The 23,634-nt window shown below is 38.7% G+C and overlaps 1 protein-coding gene across 2 annotated transcripts in view; it reads left to right on the top strand.

Annotated features, from left to right (window-relative positions):
* The window catches only part of LOC138700840 (somatomedin-B and thrombospondin type-1 domain-containing protein-like), a 93,369-nt gene extending 83,871 nt beyond the window's left edge, over positions 1-9,498 (top strand). For both annotated transcript variants that reach the window (XM_069827184.1, XM_069827183.1), the window contains 2 exons: positions 4,973-5,049; positions 7,122-9,498. In XM_069827184.1, the coding sequence (XP_069683285.1) occupies positions 4,973-5,049; positions 7,122-7,339 (295 nt within the window). In that variant the 3' untranslated portion in view covers positions 7,340-9,498. The remainder of the gene's footprint in view (positions 1-4,972; positions 5,050-7,121) is intronic.
* The last annotated feature ends 14,136 nt before the right edge of the window (positions 9,499-23,634 follow it).

Below are 23,634 nucleotides of genomic sequence, written 5' to 3'. Positions count from 1 at the left end.
TCTTCCACTCTCAGATTTATACAATGCAGGGCTGGGCACCGGGAGCGAATCAAATCTCTAAACGAGGACGCTTAATATTCATCCGTTACAACATCAACGCTGCGCGGTGTTCGGCGCAGGAGAAAGGGGTTGAAGAGAAGTCGTATGGCTCCCCGTGAGAGTAGAATCCGCTCTTGGTGCCCAGCCCTGATATAAAGCGTTTCTAGTAAGTCGCTGAGAGTGGATAGCTCAGAGAGACCACGAGTTGAATTACACTTCGTGATCGATGAACATAGTAAAAGTTGGACTCTGAAGACTAGCATTAAAATATATCGGAGAGGTATGCAAGTAAGAAACTTCGTGAGGCGAACTCATTCTGTTAAACTCTGTGTCTGAGATAAAAATCCGAGAACGTGATGCCGTTAGAAAACCCACCCTTTTCAAATCACTCGCTGTTCTAAGGTCAACGTTTGACGTGGCCTAATGTACAACCAGATTTTTGAGCCCTTTTACTTTGCTGAAACCAACATCAGCCACACTGACATGATAGAGATCCTCAAATGGAGACCGCTGTGTTTCACATCTGCCCTACTTTGCAAATCAGAGCGGTGGAAGTCTTGCTGCAGACTGAAACTGAATGTCGCTGTTAATTGCGCACATATCGAAACTTACTGATGCTGTGCGGAATCTTTTTGAGTTACAGAATTAAATAATAAGCACTTCATGAAACCCCATTTTAATTGTATTTTTATTTTTGGTTCGCCACCTGCTGACGTTACTAGTTCAGGCACTGGTCGGTGTTATTGTTATCAATATTTAACAAATTAATCAGTTTAAATAGCAAGCGGGCAATGTTTTCTGTTCAGGCGTGATTTGTGACGAGCTGATGCAGCAGTCTGGCTGGCAGTGGTTCGTTTGCGGGTGAAATCACTTGAAATTGTCCCGAGTGGTCCGCAGTCGTCATGATAGCAGAGTCTCCGTTTCAGGGTCGGTCGTCATTCAGTTTTTCTTGGCAAGATTTTACACGGTATATAGCGTGGCGCACTGCCTCCCTATTTCCTCTGAAATGAACTGTTTTGAATCCCGCAAACTGGGGTAAATTTGACCGTTGTTGGGATAAATTTTACCACAAAGAAAGAAAAAATGAACCATGATACGAGATGCACAAACATGTTATTAAAATTAATTATTTTTTCTCTCCATTTCTTAAGTATTTCTTTTTATTATTATTATTGAAGTCACGAATAGGGTTGATATCATGTTTTTATGGTCAAGTGTACTCCGGGTTACAGTTCATTCCCACATAGGCCTAGCTTTCACTTCTTATCTTATTCGATACGTAATTTACATGCACTTGTTGTTAATATGACGTAGGTACGAACAAATGAACATGCATTTCATTAATAAAGAAATTTTAATTTCAATTTAAAAAACGATTGTACGTTTATGGACAATAGCTAATGTAACAGAGACTAACGCCTGGGTTTCACTTGAGTAAACTCATTAACTAGCTTGTCTTTTATTTCTTAAGAGTTTATCAAGGTGGAATATTTTAGTATTAAAAGTATACTGCAGTACTGTAACAGTGCCACTCAGGATTGCCTCTGCTTCGTTTGCTTGTGTTGTGCTGCTTTGGTTTCCATATGGCTGTCTTGTTAACCAGACCTGCGCGTGGATTTTGTGCAGCCCTGGCGCGAAATGTGCCGTCATCGAAACAGTGCTGGTGTTTTTCTGTTGTGCATTCCACATAAAAAGTTAAATCGATTTTCAGGGGAGAGAGTTCACCCCCTTCCTTGCAGCCCTACCGTAAATCGGTTTATGACAACCCCAATATATAATCCTACATGTCAACTACATTAAAGCCTGCCGCCCTGCCCTGCCGGGGACGAATTTATGGCGCAGTAAATTTTCGTGCTGCAGCTGTCGATGCCGTGTCGCACTGTTCAACCAGCGAGAAGTTCTTTGTTGGATGAACTTTTAAATTAGGCCTATGTGGTCCGCGTCTCAGGCAGCAATGGATATTGCTTTATTTGAGAAATTAGCCTATTCTTTTTTAATTGACAGTGAGCGAAGTCGGTTATCAGATAGCGGTGCCTACATGAACGAACCCAGGTCCCGGTTTTCCCAAGCATATGCTAGCAGATTTCCATAAGAGCGAGTTTAACTATTCCTACATTAATGTCCCTGTGAAACGCTGTTGTTAAAAGATGGACAATGGCTTCCAATGTTGATTCCATACATGACACTAATAACGTGCGGCTCGATTGGAGAGTAAAGGTAATAAGAAAAGCAACAGCAACAGTGCAAATGTGTGGGGGAGTGGAGAACTTTGGGTTGGAGGAAAGATGGTGGGTCATAAAAAATGTGTAAGAATTAGAGACGATACAGGTGGTATTATGTAAGCTTGATACTTTGCATCATCATTATTATTATTATTATTATTATTATTATTATTATTATTATTATTATTAGGCTATGTAACATGAAAAACCTATTCCATGCTAGAATACTAATTCACTCAATGGTGTGTAAAATCCTCTGCATTTGGACCAGTCAGAGTCTAACCGCAGTTGTTCCTTATATGGGACAAACAAGCTGTCCGACCTGCAGAAGGTCAATTACCAGTGCAGTCTTGTGACTTTAAATTATTTTTTGCTTACTTGTGAATGGTTTAAATAATGATTTGTTGTTTATTTAAGGATGGTCCTCAGTAACTTCAAGTTCATTATTTGACGGTGTTGCTGTTATTAATTTTCAGTTCTCAAGGTCAGCTGGTGTAGTACAGTTTTAATAGTGCAACATCATCCTCCCCATTCCCTACATTACACTTACACGAACACTTAACATACACTCACCCTAGTACACGACATAACTTTTCACAGATACATATCTTACATAACTTGGCCCGCCGAAGTGGTGTGCAATTTGAAAAATGGATCACAGTCCTGCCATCTATCCGCACTATGCGAAACCCGAATCACATAAAATGAAGTGGGTAGGCATTAGAGGCACTTTCGACAGACCCGTTCAATTGTCGGGTAACGATGAAAGAGTAAGCTGCGTAATTCAATCTGTTTACATCTGACGATGTTGCTACGTCACTGGACATGAAGCACGTGTCATGAATTGACGATCGTAGGTTATTGTTCTTAATTTATTGCTTTCATCGAATTTTATTATTTATTTGCCTAGCTTATTATATCGTATTCGTTGCGGACAGAAGAGCAGTTTTGTTTCGGGAAGGGAACAAGTACGAGAGATGCAATTATTGGACTACGAAAAATGCCCAGAGAAAAATAAAGAAGTGTATACCTACAGTATTTGTGGACCTGCAAAAGTCTTTTGACAGAGTGGATTGGAATAAACTTAAGAGGGTCCTGAAGAAAATTGGTGTCGATTGGAAAGAGAGGAGGCTGTTCAGTAACCTTTACATGAAACGAGTCAAAGTCAGGATAGGAGAAGAAATGTCAGAAGGAAGTGAACTAGGGAGAGGAGTACGACAAGGATGCCCTTTATCACCTAGACTGTTCAACATATACCTGGAGAATTTAGTGAATAACTCTTTCCAGAATATGGAAGGAGTGATAGTAGGAGGAAGAATAAAGTGCATAAGATTTGCTGATGATGTGGCGTTGTTAGCAGAAGAGATGATACTAAGGGATTTGCTACTGGAGCTAAATGACAGCTGTGAGCACTATGGAATGAAGATAAATGCAAATAAGACGAAGATCTTAGTCATAGGAAGAAAAATAAAGAAGGCAAACTTGCGAATACTAAATGAGGCAGTAGAGCAAGTGGACAGCTTCAAATACTTGGGGTGTACTATAGCAGTAACATGAGCTGCTGCCAGGAAGTCAAAAGGAGGATAGCAATGGCCAAGGAAGTTTTTAATTGAAAAAAGGAGCATCTTCTGCGGACCTTTGGAAAAATGACCAAGGAAGAGACTAGTGAAGTGCTTTGTGTGGAGTGTGGCATTGAATAGGGCAGAAACATGGGCATTACGACAAAGTGAAGAGAAACGACTGGAAACATTTGAAATGTAGTTATAGGAAAGAATGGAATGTGTGAAATTAACAGACAAAATAAGAAATTAAACTGTGTTGGAAAGAGTGGGTGAAGAAAGAATACCTAATGCTGAATCTGGTCAGGAAGAGGAAAAGAAATTGGCTGGTCACTGGCTGAGAAGAAACTGCCTACTGAAGGATGCACTGGAAGGAATGGTGAACGGGAAAAAAGTTTGGGGAGAGGAAGATATCAGATGATTGACAACACTAAGATATACGGATGGTATGGGGAGGCTAAGAGGAAGGCGGAAAGGAGGGAAGATTGGATAATGCTGGGTTTGCGATGAAAGACCTGCATTTGGGTAGAATCCTATGAATGGGTGAATCATATTCGTGAAATGGTCTAGCTGCCTGATCATTGTGTTGCTTCTACGTAATCCTCAAATCTCATTCCGTTCGGCATTTCATAATAAAATCGTTTTATCACATTGTGGAAGTTTCATACGAATAGATTAATATGCAGGCTGCATTCTGCGGTTGCGCAGTAAATGCTGTGCGAGTGGTTGCTAGGATACAGAGTGGCGAAGGAAGTGCAAGTGTAGTGCGGGTTGCCTGGTCGACTGTTTTATGAATATTTATTACTGGCAGCGATAAATAAAACGCAGCCTGCATGTAGATATAGAAAGCAATGACCGTTTGTTAAACAAACAGATCCTGCTTATAAATCGAGACTGCGCAATAAAATACTTCCTCCGATTTCATTTCAATAAAACGTGGCCAGCAATCCTGAAGTAAAAGAGGGAAGGAATGTCGGTTGAGGTTTTTGTGCTTCACAGGGTCGAAGAAGGATCTACGTGCAGATCCATTGAGTGCATTGCGGAGTGAGACAAATGCCCATCAGGCTTGGGGCTTACATAGATTGCTGCGTGTCAAGCTGTCAACAATCACCGAAAACAATTCACAGGTTTTAATGGTGATTTCCATTGCAGGTACTGCGTGGAGTTCCAGGTGATGAAGGCTTCCAAGGCATGCAGGAAGGAACCCAATTTCTCATCCCTCAGGGAAGGTGAGCATGTGCAAGTATATACATCTAGGCTTTTCACGTCGTTACACGAAGGAGAGCCACTGTGCATTTCTCTACATCGCCAGGGGACTTTTTTTTATATCGAATTGCTACAAATCCGAGGTCATAAAATTATAGGGATTGTTTTCTTTTTTTACCCCACGTTTGAACAATTGCTGCGTTCTGTCAGTAGATGTCACGGTCCTCTACGTGTTCCCCTTGCCTGCTTGATTCCGGAAGGCGATAGGATATGGAGTTGGAAATTCTGTGACGCATCTCCCACATCGTAATGCAGTTCATGCACTCACCGATAAATTCCGCGGGACAGACAGACGACAAGCTACGAGCCCGTAGATTTTTAATCCTTCCCATATGAATAACTGACGATACAGGTGCTCGGAATAGTTCAACATTTAACTCGATAGAGAAATGTTAATGTTAATTTATTAAGAAAGAATTGTACTTCGTTTGTCGAAATGTTTGCTATCATAAATAAATAAAGATGTATTTTTCTGCTTGCTATTTTCTTTGAGTTCAAACGCTTTGTCCAAGCTGTGCTGTAACGCATTTCTAATTCCATAACACTTGGGGCTATTTCTACTTACTTCACAGTGACGTCATTTGTTACCTTGGCTCTTCCAGATTTCTTGTTATCAGAAACAGGACCAATTTCCTCAAGCCTGATAACTTAATCCCCAACATGTGTCTTCTCTTAAATTCTTATTTTATAAGTTTTTTTTTTTCAATTTTCTCGGACCGTGAGAAGGACTGCCATTGCCTTGGACCAGCCGTATTCGTAACCATGGCTTGCAGTTTCGAAGTTCTTGTAGCCATAGGAATAAAATCATTAACAACATAGTAATTATAGAAATGCAAAAGTAACAAGGATACGCAGCATTGTTTGACCAAAACAGATTTTTTTTTTTTTTGCTTGAGATATCTGTAGTGCTTGGGAAAAATGGCACAAGTGAAAAATGTTAATTTTACAGGAGAAGGAAAAAAAACTGCCTTCACACTGGTTTATGTCGATTTGATTTTCTTCTGTATCAATTATTGTAATGAGAGAAATACTTAGCCTATGTCTTTTTTCCCAAGCGAGCAGATGTTCCGTAAGTTAATGTCTGTGGAAATTGACTTGCGCCACTTTTCCCACGCATTGCAGATTGCTTTGAAATCTGAGTGGCTTTCGAATTGCCTTGCATATTTTGTGGATAGCAATGTAAACATTTATTGTGTGTGAAGATGTTGCTTGTTCCACTCTGTGAACTTGTCACGCATATGATTACTGTATCTTGTTTGATTGGTATCTCAGGAGAAATGTAAAATACTTCAGGATAATGTAGTTTGGGCTAAACTGATATACCCATGTCCGAAATGTAAGGATTGTGAAGTTATTGATGGGCGAACTTTTAAATTGAGGGAGGCATAATAGACGTATTTCTACATTGTGATAGGAACATTACTGAGAATGTTTCGATGAGTTTATCTCATAATCAAGTGCAAGCTGAGTAAGGAAATAAAATAATTATACAAGACAGATTATTAAGGTTGCCCTTGTTATGAAATTGTAAATACCGGTTCAGTGAAACACTTGGTAGCTTGCCAGTTTCAGATAACATCCGGTAAAGCTAGATGGAACCCTCAACAGCAGCCATAAACAAAAAGCATGCCTACATATTCACTATGCGATTGCAATTAACTATTCCACGAATTAAATGTCAAGTGAACGTGTATGTAGTTGTGTGTTGCGCTGGCGTTGCGGTGCTCAGATGCTGCAGTGTGCAGAAGATCTGGCGTAACACATCAAGCATAGTACACCGAACCGCAAGACGTTCCAGCATGTCTCCCCAACCGTTGGACTATGGACATAGATATATCAGGTTAAATCAATGTAGGTTAACCCAAACTACATTGTCCTGAAGTATTTTACATTCCTCCTGAGATACCCTGTATATATTTTGCTGCACACACACACACACACACACACGCACGCACGCTGTGAAAAATGTTTTCATAGCATCGTTGTTGGAATAGAAATATGCACATCGGTGAGGGTGCGTCTTGATTGTTGACAGGTGAGCGCGTGTGCGTGCGGTGCGAGACGCAGGCGCTGCGCAAGAACCTGGGCTACCGCTGCGCTGGCCACGGCGTGGAGGAGCGGCCCACGCGCTGGACAGCCCTGTCGGCCCCCCACTGCCACGGCAAGTGGATCCGCGTGGCGGCGGACCCCGACAGCAGCCAGGAGGCCCCCTGCCCCGCCTGCAAGAAGGGGCCCGACTACATCTTCGTCTGAAAGGACTCGTCGTCATTTGTTCCCCAGAATAAACCAAGTTTCTTTCTCTTTTTTACCGGAAAAAGAGAAATGGATGAATGAGACCAAATGTCGCTCTTTCTTGAGTAAATATTGACAGTCTGGTAATGAACAAATGTCTTCTGAAGCGAAGGAGAATTCCTTTCCACAACAAGCGAGTAGCGGGTTTATCCATGTTGCAAGTGTTTGAGTGAGAAAATAATGTCGTTGTACCGGGTTTGTTACTTGATAATGGGGTGGGGAAATCTATGCTTGTTGCGGTGATAATCTTGTTACATGCCATGCTACGATGGTTTTCCTTCTGTAAAGAGTTTTTACTGTTGAGAACAACCGCAGAAATGGCGTCATGTTGTGGAGGGTTGATTTTCCTTTGACCTGTTCAATTGAGGAAATGAATCTCTGCCGTAAATGGCACCATAGTGACATAGTTAGTTGAGAGAAAGTAGCCCCTAAGTTCACATGGCGGACACCGCCCAGGGAACCGTTATAATAATGATCATCATCATCATCATTAGCATCATGAATAGTACCATCTTGTGAACACGAAAATCCCTAGGACCACTCAGAGTATGTAATGAGTTCGTTGCTGGAGGGTCCAACAGTCTACCCTGGTTTTATATAATTTTTATACAAGTCTAACGTTTGTTTTGTGTACTAACCCACCTCATGTGATGGATGTGTTTATTTTGTAAATACACAATAAGTGACGTCAAACAGCTGTAACTTCTTGATATTAGCGCTGAGGAGGGGGGGAGCATACAGTGAACAATTCATTTGTTTTCCAGCATGTTTTACTTTTCTAGACGCAGTGCATTGTGGGTACTATGTCTTAGAAGCTTTCAAACATCTCCCTTTTCAATTTAAGAAGGAAACCAAAACACTTCAAGGCAGTTCGAGGAACGGAAACCTGATGTTGAACATTCCAAGTGATTATTATTGTCCAGGTAACAATCTAGACTAAAGTACTTCGCCGTGAACAAAAGAGTGTAACAATATAGAACACTACATTTGTGCAACTTTCCCTTGTCTCTCATATCAGAGCTTTGAAATCTGTTGAACATCAAATTCTTGCGAAAATGTTCACCCGGGATAATTGGGGAAAGAGCTAAATTATTTGAATTCAAATTGTTATTTGTAGTAGACCCTAAAAATGTTTTTTTTTTTTTTTTTTTTCTTTTTTGGCTGTGATGAGAAGCAGCGAAAACTGCCAGAATGCGTTAAAATACTCGACGAGAACAATCCGAAATATAGTTTTCGAATCTATTCGGCTTGTTTTCTGGCAGTTCTCCCTACCCCTAGCAAATGACAATTGCCTATTCATTACTGCAATTCACGCTTGACACTATTTCATTACAAAAAATGAGCGTCACACTTTTCAGAGTCGGTTTCCATGACGACAGAACTCAGAAATTAATGACATTTATCTCTCGGCTAATAAAGTTAAAGGATTTGTATGTGTGCTTCAAATCAAACGCGAGTGATTTATTGTGGGAATGTTGGCTGCTCTCCTCCGATACCTCAGTGCTGATTCTGCATAACTTTCTGTTTGTAAATTTATAATTTCCAATACCTGTAAGCTACGCAGAGTGTGCCCAGGAACTGCGCAAACGAGACTGTGCTTCCGGCTGGCGCAGCGGAAGACAATTTCAATGGGATGTTAAAGCATCATTTGCTCGGAACGACAATACTTCGACTCCCGTGCCGAAGATTATTTCAGTAGACACGAAACATCTGACCATCACACAGTGCTTCGTCTTGTCAGGTCGAAAAGCAAGCTACTTTGGTGGTGGAGGAATACCCTGTATGTTCACGCTGCTAAATTGGATCTTCTGGGCACATTCTGCATGCAGTGTGGATTGAAACAGTGTCGAGGATAAGCGTTACAATAATGGTAGCTAGTAGTAGTAGGAATAATAATAATAATAACAATAATAATGTTCATGGTATATATTTTTAAATATAGAAGTTTTTGAAGTACTCGCTACGCGGCGCTGTAGGCTCCGAGCATATCATCCTTCCCTTCCTGTGGATTTCCACATATCACAAAGTTTTTTTTTTTTTTTCTTTTCATACAAGTTTGTGCCACCAGACGGTGCTAAGAGCGCTGTGATGGAAATAGTAAATAAACAGAATGAAGAAGCTGTCGACTTGTCATTTACCCCTCCCCCTACTAATCCTTGGGTTTCCTCAGCAGGTGCACGTCTTTATCCTGCAGCTGGCCAGCACTTGCTGACAGATCTGAATACACTGCAGACTATTGCATTTCATTCTGTAGTTTCAGTCCAGACATTGGAGCTGTGGAAGCCACGAACATGGCGGCGCTAGAAATAGCTGGCCGATAATTTTGCCTAAGCCGGATGACACGGGACGTCTGGATTCAGCATCTTCAAGAGGATTTTCATCCTTACAAAAGGCATGACATAACATGTTGAGTAGTAAGATGATGTAATTGAGAGGAGCTAGTTTTCACTGGTACAGAATGCACTGTAGTTGTGGGGACTGGCTTGGAGTAATACAGAATGTACCTGTAGTTGTGGGGACTGGGTTGCAGTGGTACAGAATGTACCTGTAGTTGTGGGGACTGGGTTGCAGTGGTACAGAATGTACCTGTAGTTGCGGGGACTGGGTTGCAGTGGTACAGAATGTACCTGTAGTTGTGGGGACTGGGTTGCAGTGGTACAGAATGTACCTGTAGTTGTGGGGACTGGGTTGCAGTGGTACAGAATGTACCTGTAGTTGTGGGGACTGGCTTGGAGTGGTACAGAATGTACCTGTAGTTGTGGGGACTGAGTTGGAGTGGTACAGAATGTACCTGTAGTTGTGGGGACTGGGTTGCAGTGGTACAGAATGTACCTGTAGTTGTGGGGACTGGGTTGCAGTGGTACAGGATGTACCTGTAGTTGTGGGGACTGGGTTGCAGTGGTACAGAATGTACCTGTAGTTGTGGGGACTGGGTTGCAGTGGTACAGAATGTACCTGTAGTTGTGGGGACTGGCTTGGAGTGGTACAGAATGTACCTGTAGTTGTGGGGACTGGGTTGGAGTGGTACAGAATGTACCTGTAGTTGTGGGGACTGGGTTGCAGTGGTACAGAATGTACCTGTAGTTGTGGGGACTGGGTTGCAGTGGTACAGGATGTACCTGTAGTTGTGGGGACTGGGTTGCAGTGGTACAGAATGTACCTGTAGTTGTGGGGACTGGCTTGGAGTGGTACAGAATGTACCTGTAGTTGTGGGGACTGGGTTGCAGTGTTACAGAATGTACCTGTAGTTGTGGGGACTGGGTTGCAGTGGTACAGAATGTACCTGTAGTTGTGGGAACTGGGTTGCAGTGGTACAGAATGTACCTGTAGTTGTGGGGACTGGGTTGCAGTGGTACAGAATGTACCTGTAGTTGTGGGGACTGGGTTGCAGTGGTACAGAATGTACCTGTAGTTGTGGGGACTGGGTTGCAGTGGTACAGAATGTACCTGTAGTTGTGGGGACTGGGTTGCAGTGGTACAGAATGTACCTGTAGTTGTGGGGACTGGATTGCAGTGGTACAGAATGTACCTGTAGTTGTGGGGACTGGGTTGCAGTGGTACAGAATGTACCTGTAGTTGTGGGGACTGGGTTGCAGTGGTACAGAATGTACCTGTAGTTGTGGGAACTGGGTTGCAGTGGTACAGAATGTATCTGTAGTTGTGGGGACTGGGTTGCAGTGGTACAGAATGTACCTGTAGTTGTGGGGACTGGGTTGCAGTGGACAGAATGTACCCGTAGTTGTGGGAAGAAAAGTTCGCAGAATTTGAGAAAACCCCAGATGCACGCCATGTTGTGTCATTGCTATAGTTTTGTACATGAAAAAAGTCACACTATTATTGGTTAGAATCTTATTTTAATTTTGAGCCTATTAATGGGATTTGGTTAAAAACAATTGAAATGGTTTTGTGCTGCTTAAATTATCGAAACCAGACTGATTTCTAGTGATTTAAAAATTTATCCCATTAATGTATGGCACAAAGTATATTGTGATTATTGGCAATTATTATTTTTTTGTTTGCATTAGTTAGCAAAGTAGTTGAAATATGTGTTTAGTTGTTTCAAGTGAAAAACAGAATTACAAGCATTACATCATATGAAAATTGAAATCATTGCAATCATTCTGAAAATTAATATTATCTCGTATTATATTTATACTATAATAGGCTGTCACTTTGAATTAGAAATGTTGCGCGCTTTGTTTATTGTTATTCGTCACATCAGCTGCGCGGTGGATTACTTGTCACTCGTGATTCTTTCATTTTATTTGTAATGCGATGATTTGACATTTATGACATGATAGTCTAGCAGAAAAGACATGGAATATTAAAAGATAATTATGAAAAAATGATCGTTTTTTACTATCTGTAAGTGCGAGATTTTGCACGCCCAGTATGACGTTAATAAGGGACAAGCTTGCACAATCTTAATGCGGGTTGTCGGGGACATTTGGCAACCCTGCTAGTAGATGACGCGTTTTCGGGCTAGAGCCATTTCATGTAGTCCAGTAATCATGGGCGGAGAGAGAACCGTTTCCTTGGGGAGGCAACGCAAAACCATAGAATCCTCATATAACAGGGTTATGGGGGACATTATTTACCTCCTCCCCCATTAGACCTTAACCGTGGTACAGTATATCGGAATATGATCCTTTAATAAAGGTATTTTCGGGGGCATGTTTCTTACAGAGTTACTGTACATCCATATCCGCGATGTTTCGGGCCCAGTTGTGTAGGGCTTGAACTGTAGGTCTACTTTAAATTATAATAGGGCGTAACTTAAAACAATCTCATTTTTGTCTCTCGTACACAAACATGCATGCGTCAATAAAACTACTTAACAGTGCTAACAGAAACTTTTTTGTACGAAGCCTATGTTCCTGAATATATTTAAATGTAAACCTCATTTTATTTAATCTCATCTTTAAGTTTACACGTTATATGGGGATCATTTTTTTTTCCCCTGCATTGTTGTGCAGTATGTTATTCATATTTCTCCAAGTGACGGCCTGAACACCTGCAGACTTCTAACACATGAGTACAGGCTGTTACAAAAGAAACATTACAGTGCTTCCATTCCTCAAAGGAGGCATAGAAATTCTTATATGTTCAGAAATTTAAAATAAATATTATAGTCCAGACACATGATCTGAAGACATTAATTCGCTAATTTAAGCATAGGAACTTAATCATAAACAAAAGCAAAAAAAAAAAAATCTTTTGAATTCACTATTTTCTAACGTTAATCGAAAAAAAAAAGAATTGAGACAAGTTCGGGGGGGGGGGCAGTGCCGCCGCCTATGACATGATAGTAATGTAAGATGGCACCTATCACGAAGGAGCCTGACTTGAAGACTGTATTATGGATTTATTAATTTGTCCTACAGAATAATATCTGAAATATTGACAATTAATATTAGAGGAGAAAAAGAGAAGATTGTGATGAACTGCGCACGGCCCCGTGCTCCCAACGTAGACGTCGAGACAACGGACTTTGATCGCTGCCATGGGAACGGGGCGATTGTTACTGGGTGTTGTGCTGCTGCATTATGAATGCCTCGACCGTGTTGCGCAGTTCAATAAAGAATGTTATGTTGGTAGCACCTGCAGTGCGGTATGGTTGCTATGACGCTATTCCAACAATGGAATGCACTGCTTTGAGCGTGCCATGCTGGGTGGAGCACTTTAAAGTTCTTGGTTCTCCCGGGGGAGTTATACCTAATGAATGGGGACTGCCCCTACGTTCTTGTGTAAATATGTTAAAAAATAAATTTTCTTGAGTAAAATTATTTACTTGTAGCCGACTAAACTACACAAATTAACGTGGTCTAGAACTTACTAATTCTCATTATTGTATTCTGAAAATGAGAAAGGAAAACATAACTGGAATTCATTTTGAATCTTGCGTACACCACTTTTAACACTTGAATATAATTAATTGATGAACTAGTGGACTTATTCGTGTTAAATATGTAACATATTTAACACGAGTAAGTCCACTAGTTCATCAATTAATTAACTGGAATTAGTGTGTTTCATTTGCCAGCATGCGTGTTCTGGGTCCGTAGAAATGTCCTCCAGAGTGGGAGTTTTGTTGAAAGTACCTGGAGTTTGGGCTCTGTCCTCAAGTTCGTCAACAGCTGGTTTGGACGTTGTTTCCAAGCGAGGATGATTTAAAGAAGAGAGCTGCCTCATCTCGTGAGATGTGAAGTTGCTCCGCTAGGTGACATTTCATATTTTATTATAATTATTTAAAGATAATAAATAAAACACGAAATTTATATTACAAAATGTCTTGCACATTCGCATGTAGAAGTAGTGAATTACGACAGATTTTTTTTTAAATTCGCTAGGTAAAAACACATGAATCACTGTCTCTTTAAATTTGTTCGCGAGTTGCGAAATTTCCTGGTCACTACTAATAAACCGAACTCTGAAGACAGTGATATGAGGGCCGTAGAAATAACTGCTCACATTTGTGTCCAATGCATTCAAATTAGACTGTCATGCAGGACCACAGGGGCAGAGCTGTAGGCTAATCTTTTGCGGCCTGCCTCATAGACGAATGGAATTTTGTAAATATACTAAAAATCCATCAAGTTGAGCCACAGATGGCGAAAATTCGCTGTATTGGTCCGTCCGTTAGAGGTGGACAGAATAGGTGGCGCAGCTAGCTGCAGGAATTCATTTAAATCCATATGGATATACAGGGTGTAACAAAAAGATACGGCCAAACGTTTATGTTACATGGACATGGTTCCGCAAACGCTTTATTTCCATATTAGACCGCATTTTATACATTAATTATGGGAACAGAACGTACCAGCATACTGAGAGCTAGCTGGGCTGCAAGTCAAACCGATAACAATTCACGCTAGCAAAGGGTTTTGGCTGCGGCATGTTTGTACATCTTGACAAATTTCCGCATCAGTTGCTTGTGACGCTGCTTTGTGGGCGTCTTACACTGCGCGTAATTGATATTTTAGTAATTACTTGTAAATTCCGCCCTTTTTTTTTTCCACTTCAGTACGTGCAAACTTTATTTTTGAAGTTAGAATTGTCTATAATGGGATGGCGCACACCTCCTCCGATATCGGGGTGAGGTGAAGAGGGGCGGCATGTCGAAGTTCGCAACTTCTGGCCTAATGGCCACTTCTGCAACGCATGTGAGGCCTGTGTTCTCCCTGAGGAATCTAAAAACGCGGATACATTTACGAGTGGGGATTAATTTGCCTCGCAGCCAGTTGGTGCGTGGCGGACAGGTATCCATGGCAACCACAGAGGTACTTGTGCAAATTGACAGAGAACAAAATGTCTATCGGACCATACGAATTGATAGAACAAAGAAACATTGGCCGAGAGAAACAACTGCCGCTCAGATAACGCTTATCCTGCATTTGACGAATAGTGGCAGACACGGCTGTTGCTATGTGCGTGTAATGCGGCCTTCTTTGTTTCTTTCAATGTGGATGCACTTCTATGGGGTTGCTTAACAACTTTTTCAACTTTAGAGTTTTGTATTGTCAGTTACATAGGCTAATTGTTAAAATGGAGCAGAAACTAGACGGATAAAATAAAGTAATTGGTTATTGCAGAGATGAATAATAAGCATGGCAATGGAAAGTGAGTGTGCGAGAGCAGCATAGTGCATAGTGGGCGCCATCGATTTAGGCATATGGATTTTGTTAATCAGAACACCAGAGCGAGTTACTCATAGCGGCAAGGTCGGTTGTTATCTTCGTCGCAGCTGGGATGGGTGAGACATAAGAGTAAACATACATTCCCGATTATCTTAGTGGACTCGGATGGACAGTCACCTCCAAAAACAATGCACATATAACCACTTTTATGGAACTGCAGTAGTCTATACAGTATGTGTGCATGCGTAAGAAAAGGGACCAATTCCCGGCACACAGTTTTCGAGATAAATCTAGTTGTCGCTGCATAATCTTTTCCTCGTTACTATAAAGCAATAAAGACATATACATACAAAAAAAAAACGGTTCTATAATAATCAAAGGACTGACTAATCATCTTAAATCTCCTTAAACCCTGTGTGTAGGTTTCTGTTAATCCTTAGTCAAAAGATTCATTATGATTCCTAACTCTATTTATTTATAAAATAGTACATTTACAGAACCTTATGTTAGCCTGTATATTTGCAGTATATCTACGTGTAATGAAACCATTCATGCCTAGAAAACATGAAGCATTGCTGACATTAGTCATATTTAAGAGATGATTTGGCGGTCTGAAGTAATACATTATTTTTATTGTCCAGGATAAATTTTCTGCATGACTGATTGAAATAGGAAAATACTTGTAATTCAAACTTTATTAAGTCCACAGAACACTTACTTCCTTGCATGTGATCACAAACTTCGTAAGATTATAAAAAAAATACACCTCTACAATCCTATGTTGAAAATAATTATATTGCGAGAAAACAGTGTAATCTCTAAAATTACGCAATACACAATTAAAAGTAAAAAAACGTAAGAATGTGAAGACGACGTGCAATCTGGCTACCCTAGATGAGACCCCCATTTTCCTCACATTATTCTAGTGTGGGCGTCTGTAGAATATAGCAATGAGAAACTTTGAAAGACAGCAATTTAATCATGTATTTATTACACTTAAAATATTCGAATGTTTAAATTTCCATACAATTTTTTATTATTATTATTATTATTATTATTATTATTATTATTATTATTATTATTATTATTATTATTATTCGCAGGCGCGCATTAATTGTTCTCCGAGGCTCTAAGGGGGCGGCACTGTTTTAACTAAAGCCGGTATGTTCTTCTGTACTCTCTGCACTCGTTGGCAACTTTCTGATCACCCTGTCAATATTTTTTATATCTTCAATCCCTTCTCCTCAAGTTCTACAGAAAGTAAGAAATAATGCCGAAATCTGATTGGTTGCTGAAGTACGACGTATTTAGTATGACAATATGGTTGTCACAGTGAAGGTAATAGAACGTCCGGTTGTAATATTTTATTATTTTTGCGGAATCGGTTAAAGTTTCGCGAGATTGATGACAATCTAATTCGTTTCTGTATTTCTAACAAACGTGTATACGTATAGTTGTGTAATTCCTTATACAATATATCAGATTTAAATCTTGTTTTAAAAACGTTTCAATGTGAATGAAAACAAAGATAGTGGTCATCCTCTGCCATCAAGATGTATAGACGAGAAAGGAGAACTCTCAGGTATATTAATGTTTATATTACTTTAAAATAATGTATATTACTGGGTTAATCATAGCAAAATATTTATCTTACATAATTATGTTGGCAGTTGTTTGTTTTAGGCTATTTGCGTAGTAGAGTTGGGTTTGTATTTCGTATTCAGGAATGTCACTTCAACTTCACTGTTACTTACATCCGACTTCAATAGGCAGAATTTGCATTCGGAATCACAACTCGGGACACTTCAATCGTAATTTACGGCGCATAGTGAGATACGTGAAGACGAACTTTGTAGCTGCCTCAATTAATTAGTGTTATAATTTGCCTAGGAACTAATGAGACAATTGTTTACTAGGATAAAGTAACGTTTAAGGCCTGAAATGAATTTAGGAGATGAATAGTTTCAAGAATTCAATGGATTATGCTTTCTACGTCATATTATTCGCCTCTTTATTCTGAAGTTATATCTATGCAATCGAAACCTCAATGTCATTTTCTGCGTTACTAGTTTATTCTGAAGTTATGTAGCTGTAAAGTGTGTTTTAAATTTCTCACTACTGTTTATTATTATTATTATTATTATTATTATTATTATTATTATTATTATTATATAATAGAGTTTGAAAACCATTAGGCTATCTACAATTAACTATGACTTTTTATCTTGGAGATAAGACTCAGTTTTGCGAAGTACGAACATTAAGCAAGAAAATGGGAGGTAATAATGATTAAAATATACTGGTTTGTTTTTTGAACCAGCATACATTCAGCCCTTAAATTTAAAACAAAAGCTCCTTTATAAAATTGACTTAGACTATTCACCTCATCTATTAGAATTGTTTCTAAAATGTATAAGGAATGTAAAAATATTCAACTTCAGGTACTGCATTCAAATAACTTTTGAGGATTTTTTATCCCCCAAAGGAGCAGAGAGGAGAGAGAAAGGAGTTGACGGTTAAAAAAATTCAGTCAAGTATTTTCAACTACCCGACGTAGAGACATAACATTTAAAATGAAGGTTACTCTCTACAATCTTAATTAAATATTTTCCGATTTTTTAAATACCATCTAAACAAAAGGCATAAAATAATAACTGACATAAAAATAAAAAAGTATATACTACGCATTAAATAGGTCCCAATCCATGCAAATTAGCATATTTTATACATGCAGACCAGAGAGAGAGATTTAGAATTTCTATAATAAAAAAATTATGAAATCTTAAACTCTTAGCTGGAATGCGAAGACTGATGTTGCTTACAAAATATTCACAATCAATATCACCATTAATGACTTTACAAAAAATAAATAATTAAGATCTTGACGTCTGATAAATAAGCTACAGCAATTAAAATAATAGTAGTAGTAGTAGTAGTAATAGTAATAATAATGATAATAATAATAATAATAATTTGCATATTTTCTAAATTTCTCGCCCACTCCCAAATTTTAAGCTTTGATTTGTTTTTACAATATCTTTGCTATGTTCTCATATTTTTAGTTTTACCTTGTTAAAGTAAGAGAAAAAAATAAAGCTATTGATATTCAAATTTATATAATTTACATAATACTAACAGACAATTTATTTTTATTCAAAAATTATTTTCTTTTTTGAAAAAGTGTGAACATAACTTTGTTAAGTATATTTTAAAGAACATGCAGTAAAAATTGCGAAATTCTTAGCAACATGAATGCAGAGAAGTAGGGGAAAAAAGTATGGGAAAATAGTTTAAAAGTTTGCATGTATTTTAAACTTCATGGTCGCTGTCTTTTAAGATAGTACAATTAATGACACAACCGCCGTAGGATTCTAAAACTTCGTCAAAGTGCAAGGTCTAAGTAGTCAGCATAGATTCATTTCCTTAAAAAAAAATTCCCTCAAAAATTACCAAATTTTATCCATCCCTTTCTTTGTGGTGCTGAAGTCTACGAGTCAAAAATCCAAAATCCTGGCCCTTCTTTTCAGAAGACCGCAACAAAGAAAAAGGACTCTGTTTGTTATTGGAGAAGAAGCGAAATTGCTGACACATACTATGGAGATAGTGAAAAAATTAAACATTTTTTGCGTTACGTAATTGATAATGGGAGCGTCTTAATAAATAAAGATTTAAATCGGTTAATGGCGAGATGCGACAGGTATACGAATTATTGCGGTATAAAAAATTCATCCATCAAGCTCAGACTAAAAAACACAAGAAACGAATCGACGGCTTTTCTCGTGACCTATTGTCATTCCTTGTAAACACATGCTACGCGAGATTTAAATCATTAAATTAAGCTCTCATATTCATCTGCTTCCATTAAGACTTTTGGAACATGAGGCTTCTTGCTTGGTTTATCGAATTACCACAGGTTATTAATTGAGAAAATTCGCTCCGGGGCCGGGTATCGAACTCGTGACTCCCAGTTACACGCACTAGGATCTCTAACCACTGAGCTACGCCGAGACTCAATCCACAGTATCGGATCGAATCTCGTAGATTATCGAATTACGTGTTTCCTTATTTCAGCATACCTATTCTTTCGGTTATTTATCCAACGTGTCGATTCCGCAACTCATTCTCGTACTTCATGAAAGTTTGTTATTAATGAAGACAATTCCACACAACTCATATCTATTTTTCGCCTGTCGCTTCATGAAGTAATGAACATTTGTAATAATTTCTTGGTTCTGGTTATGCAATGCTTTCTTCCCCTTAATTTAGAAAATGCAGGAAGCGAACGAAAGTCATTTACGGCACTCCATGAATCGGACTGTACCGTGGTGTGTTTATTAATTAATAATGACGAGTGTGAACATATAAACGACAGACTGCCTTATCGCAATTCATTCTCGCAGTTCTCACAAAACATTGGCTCGCCTACTGGAAATGTCATTGCGGTCATCTGCCAAAATCGCTGCCTGTGTTGTAAATCTACTAGATGGGATGGGGCTTACAGCCCTCGCCTCCGTCGGGTGTGACACGAATTAAAGCATGAGCGGTTGCTACTTAAAATAAATGTACAAACGTAAGAGTGCAAAGCAGCCAGCGAATTCTGCCATATTATAGTCTAAAGAAAATTACATTTCCGATGCATGGTCTAATGATTCAGACGTAGGGATGTTACTAGAGCAGCAATGCTTTGTGGTCCTTTGAGTTAATAGTCAGGAGTCCGCAAATGATCCACATACCATCTGGCTATGACCAATTCTATTGACGCTAAATAACTCAGTACTTGCTACAGCATCGTTAAATATCCGAGTAAAAAATTAATTGGATGTGATATTCGAAAATCAGAAGAACCCCTTAGCAAATCTTGCATTTGTATACATTTATGTGCCATTACTCCACACCTGAATGCCCAAAATTATGTCTAGTTACATTGACCGTAATTCCTTCCAGCGAATGAACCCCAAACCAGCATTTCAGCTGTTTAGTGTGAGTTTTTCAAAATCGATACATTTTTTAGAGTCATAAACTGTGATGTGTTCGAGGTAAGTGAAAATACAAAAGAATTTACAAGGTGAATGAAGACCTTGCAGATGCGCTGAACTCAAAGACTCCCTCTCTGCCCTGTACAAAGGATGACACGATTTTAGAAAATATATTACACGTAATTGCCAACACAAAGAACATGTTTGTCTAAGAAAAACCCTTGAATTATTTAGAGTGACAATTCAGAACACTCACGAAATATATTAATCCTTGTGGGATAGCAGATTTAAATATATTCTGACAGAAAAAATTTAACCAGGATTTCTAGAGCGACATTTTGGAATTAGAAAATGATTATCTTGTGATGATCACCATAGACTTTTTACATCTGAACATTTTTCAATTTATGTGCCGGTTAAAAAATGTGTTGTATTCAAGTGCTAATTGTGAACTCCTAATTGAATCCAAGTACCTAGCTTCTTCATTAAATATACATGTTTAATTTTTAATTATTTTATTTTTAATATTAGCACTTTAGTCGTAATTAACGTAAAAGTTATTTCGGTAACAAAAGTACAGTATAATTCTACTTTGCATCTAGGCTACAACTTAACCTGGTTTACAATTTAATTACATTTGTTTATTACGTTTCCACATCATAAGAGATTTCTAATCGAGCATATGAGAAAATAATAGATCTCATGGAAAAGTCGTTAATTTAATATTCTCCAATAAGTAGCATACAACTAGTTAATACAGTGCTACTAAATTGTTTTAATTTTACAAAACACAAAATAACCTAGGTATTTCATAAGGTCAAAACTTACATTAGCATAGATAAAATATCAAAGTTTAATTTACGAGTCTGGGTTGCACGTAATATTTCTTGTTCCTCTGAATTACGTATAAACCAGATACAACTGCAACTAATGACTAAATACAGTAGTAGATAAAACTATTGGTGAAGATAAAGTGTCTCCTTTATTATATTACATTCCTTCTATAATTTCATGTCAATGCGTACTTTATAATGACATAAAAATGTTCAGTTTTGCAACCTGGACTTTTCTTTTGCGTATTTCTGGCTGAAGCCGGCACAACGTTCCATTTTTCGGTTAATTATTATATTTACTGTTCAGGGTTGTGTTATAACTCACAATTCGTTAATGTAGTAATATTACATTTTTAAACAAGTAAAATATTGTAACAAAGTACTCTACAATACATTCTTATCTAATGGGTTATTTTTAAAAACCTTTTGCATTCGCTCGAATAGCGATCCTGAAACTGCGGACGGAAAACAGAACTAGCGCCACTCGGCGACGAACCACTGAACTAGGGGAAGTAACGTCACTTTCTCTTCTACCCGCTCTGCTACGTGTCTCAAAACAGCGCCACTCCACCTTTGCGCCGTATTTTTGTGTAAGGCTACGTACACGTTGGAGCAACGATTAACGATAAAAGAAACGATCTAGCGACGCTTTGGTATTACCAAAGAATCGAGTGTTCATATCGGAGCAACGAGGACGCGGGAAGCGAACATTTTGATTTATCAGTAGAAGATATTCTATGCATTCACTTAATGAAATAAGATATATAGGAAATATCAGCTGCTAAGTTCAAGGTTAATGTAACTTAAATACGTACAAAATTAAACCCGTTTCTCATCCCAAAGATAGTATAAATTCGTTGTGCTGTGATTGGTTCTTGTGATCACATAACATATGACGAATAAATACACAACTGATCAATTTGTCAATATCTACACTAATTAATTTAACATGCCGCAATAATAATAAATCGATTAATATTCGGATATATTGACAACCACCGGTAATTATACAGATTAATATTATCTTAATCAGAGATCATATGAACGACAAGAGCGAAGAAAATGGTACTTTTCTTTTTCGTCGCTTTTATCGTGTATCTTCGCTTTTATCGTTACTCCAATATGCACACCTCAATGACAATGCATGCTTCAATTCTCCCTGATATAGCATCGCTGTTTCTTTTATCGTTTATCGTCGCTCCAACGTGTACGTACCCAAACACATACTATGGGCGGGGTGCTTGCGGACCACAGGTTGGTTTGCGCTTTGCGGATTGTTGAAGCCATAACGTACTCAAGGACGTTGTCATGAAAATTAATTTGCTCTAGAACAGGGATCGTCAGCACAGAGCACGCTGGGGCTAGCCTCTCTACCCGCTGGAAACGCTCTCATAGCTGCGCACGAGACGGCACCGAGTACCCATTGCATATTGCAGCGAGTGCTGACGAGCACTGCTCCAAGTGAAATTTTATTTCTAATCGAAAGGGAATGTTTCGGTGAGCGTGTTTCCCCCCCTGTAAGTACCTGCTGCATTGTGGGTGCCGGTTGGAAGCTGATGGGGTAGGCGGGTTAAGAAGTGAATGTGAGTGAAATTTTGCTGATTCTGTGACTTGTAAGCCCTTTTCATTGCGATAAGGCGATCTGTGATTTGAGAGAAATACTCCTAGCAAAAATGGCTGTGGAAGAATTGTTACAAAATAGCGTTATGATACTGTGAGGTAGTCGAAGGTCGCCATGTATGATTCCAAGTGTCTCGAGGTAAGCGAAGGATGGCCTACTCAGCTATTACATAATTGATATTTTAGTTATATTTAGTATGTAAATCCCACTGTAATTGAGGGATAAACTGGTTTTGAAGCCAAGTCCGTTTTAGTAGACAGATTGGTTAGCTGTAATAAGTTCTCACATGTTCATGGATAAGTTTTATTAATTTTCACTTTTGAAAAGAGAATAGCTTTTCTGCTGGAGTTACTGCATCGGAATTCTCATTAATAACGAACAACACAAGTTGTGTATTTTATCTTGAGACTGAAATTTGAATGCACAACCGTTTTAAATAGGGGTTACGTGTTATGAAACAGGAATCAACTTCGGTTTCGCGACTTTGAAAAGAATTAGAATTCATGTAACCAGTTCTTGACAACACTTATGCTCTCATTTCTGTAACTCTAAGTTCGTTTCCTTCTTATACCACAGAAATTATTTACTGTATCACCAGCTTCCAAACTGTTAGTGTACAGTAGAACAGGGGTTTCAAAAGGAACGTTATGAGTTTGGTTGGTTTCGTAGCACAAAAGAAATTGGAGAAAAACGTGGCCAACATGCGACTATCACAGTCCAAGTTTTGGCTGTGTGCGAATGAACGAAATCGTTTCTTTCCATTATCATTATCTTGAAAAACGTTTGTTTTGAGCGACTTGACTGGTACAATTAAGAAGCTGGCTTGTTTCAAACAAGTTTAACTACGCAACAAGGTGATAGAATATATCTTGGAGAGATTTTCTATCCATTAACCTTTAGGTTTCAAAATTGTGATGGAGTGCAACTGTTGCATTATACTTTACCCTGGCAGCATATATTTAAATTTAATAAATTGATAAGTAGGTGTTTATGTAGTATTAACGAACATGCTTATAATCTACTTTTGGAATATTAGCACCATATTACACATTACTTTCCTAAGATAGTAAGCCGCCTAAGATAATAAGATCTTCGGTTTGATATTTTACAAACTACGACTATTCTGAGCGTAATATAAGATAAATATTATTTTACGTCGGTAAACCATTGCTTATTTCTGTTTATAATG

This window comes from Periplaneta americana, chromosome 6 (assembly GCF_040183065.1).
Source record: "Periplaneta americana isolate PAMFEO1 chromosome 6, P.americana_PAMFEO1_priV1, whole genome shotgun sequence".
In the NCBI taxonomy this organism is placed as follows: domain Eukaryota; kingdom Metazoa; phylum Arthropoda; class Insecta; order Blattodea; family Blattidae; genus Periplaneta; species Periplaneta americana.
This window is presented reverse-complemented; position numbering and strand designations above follow the sequence as displayed.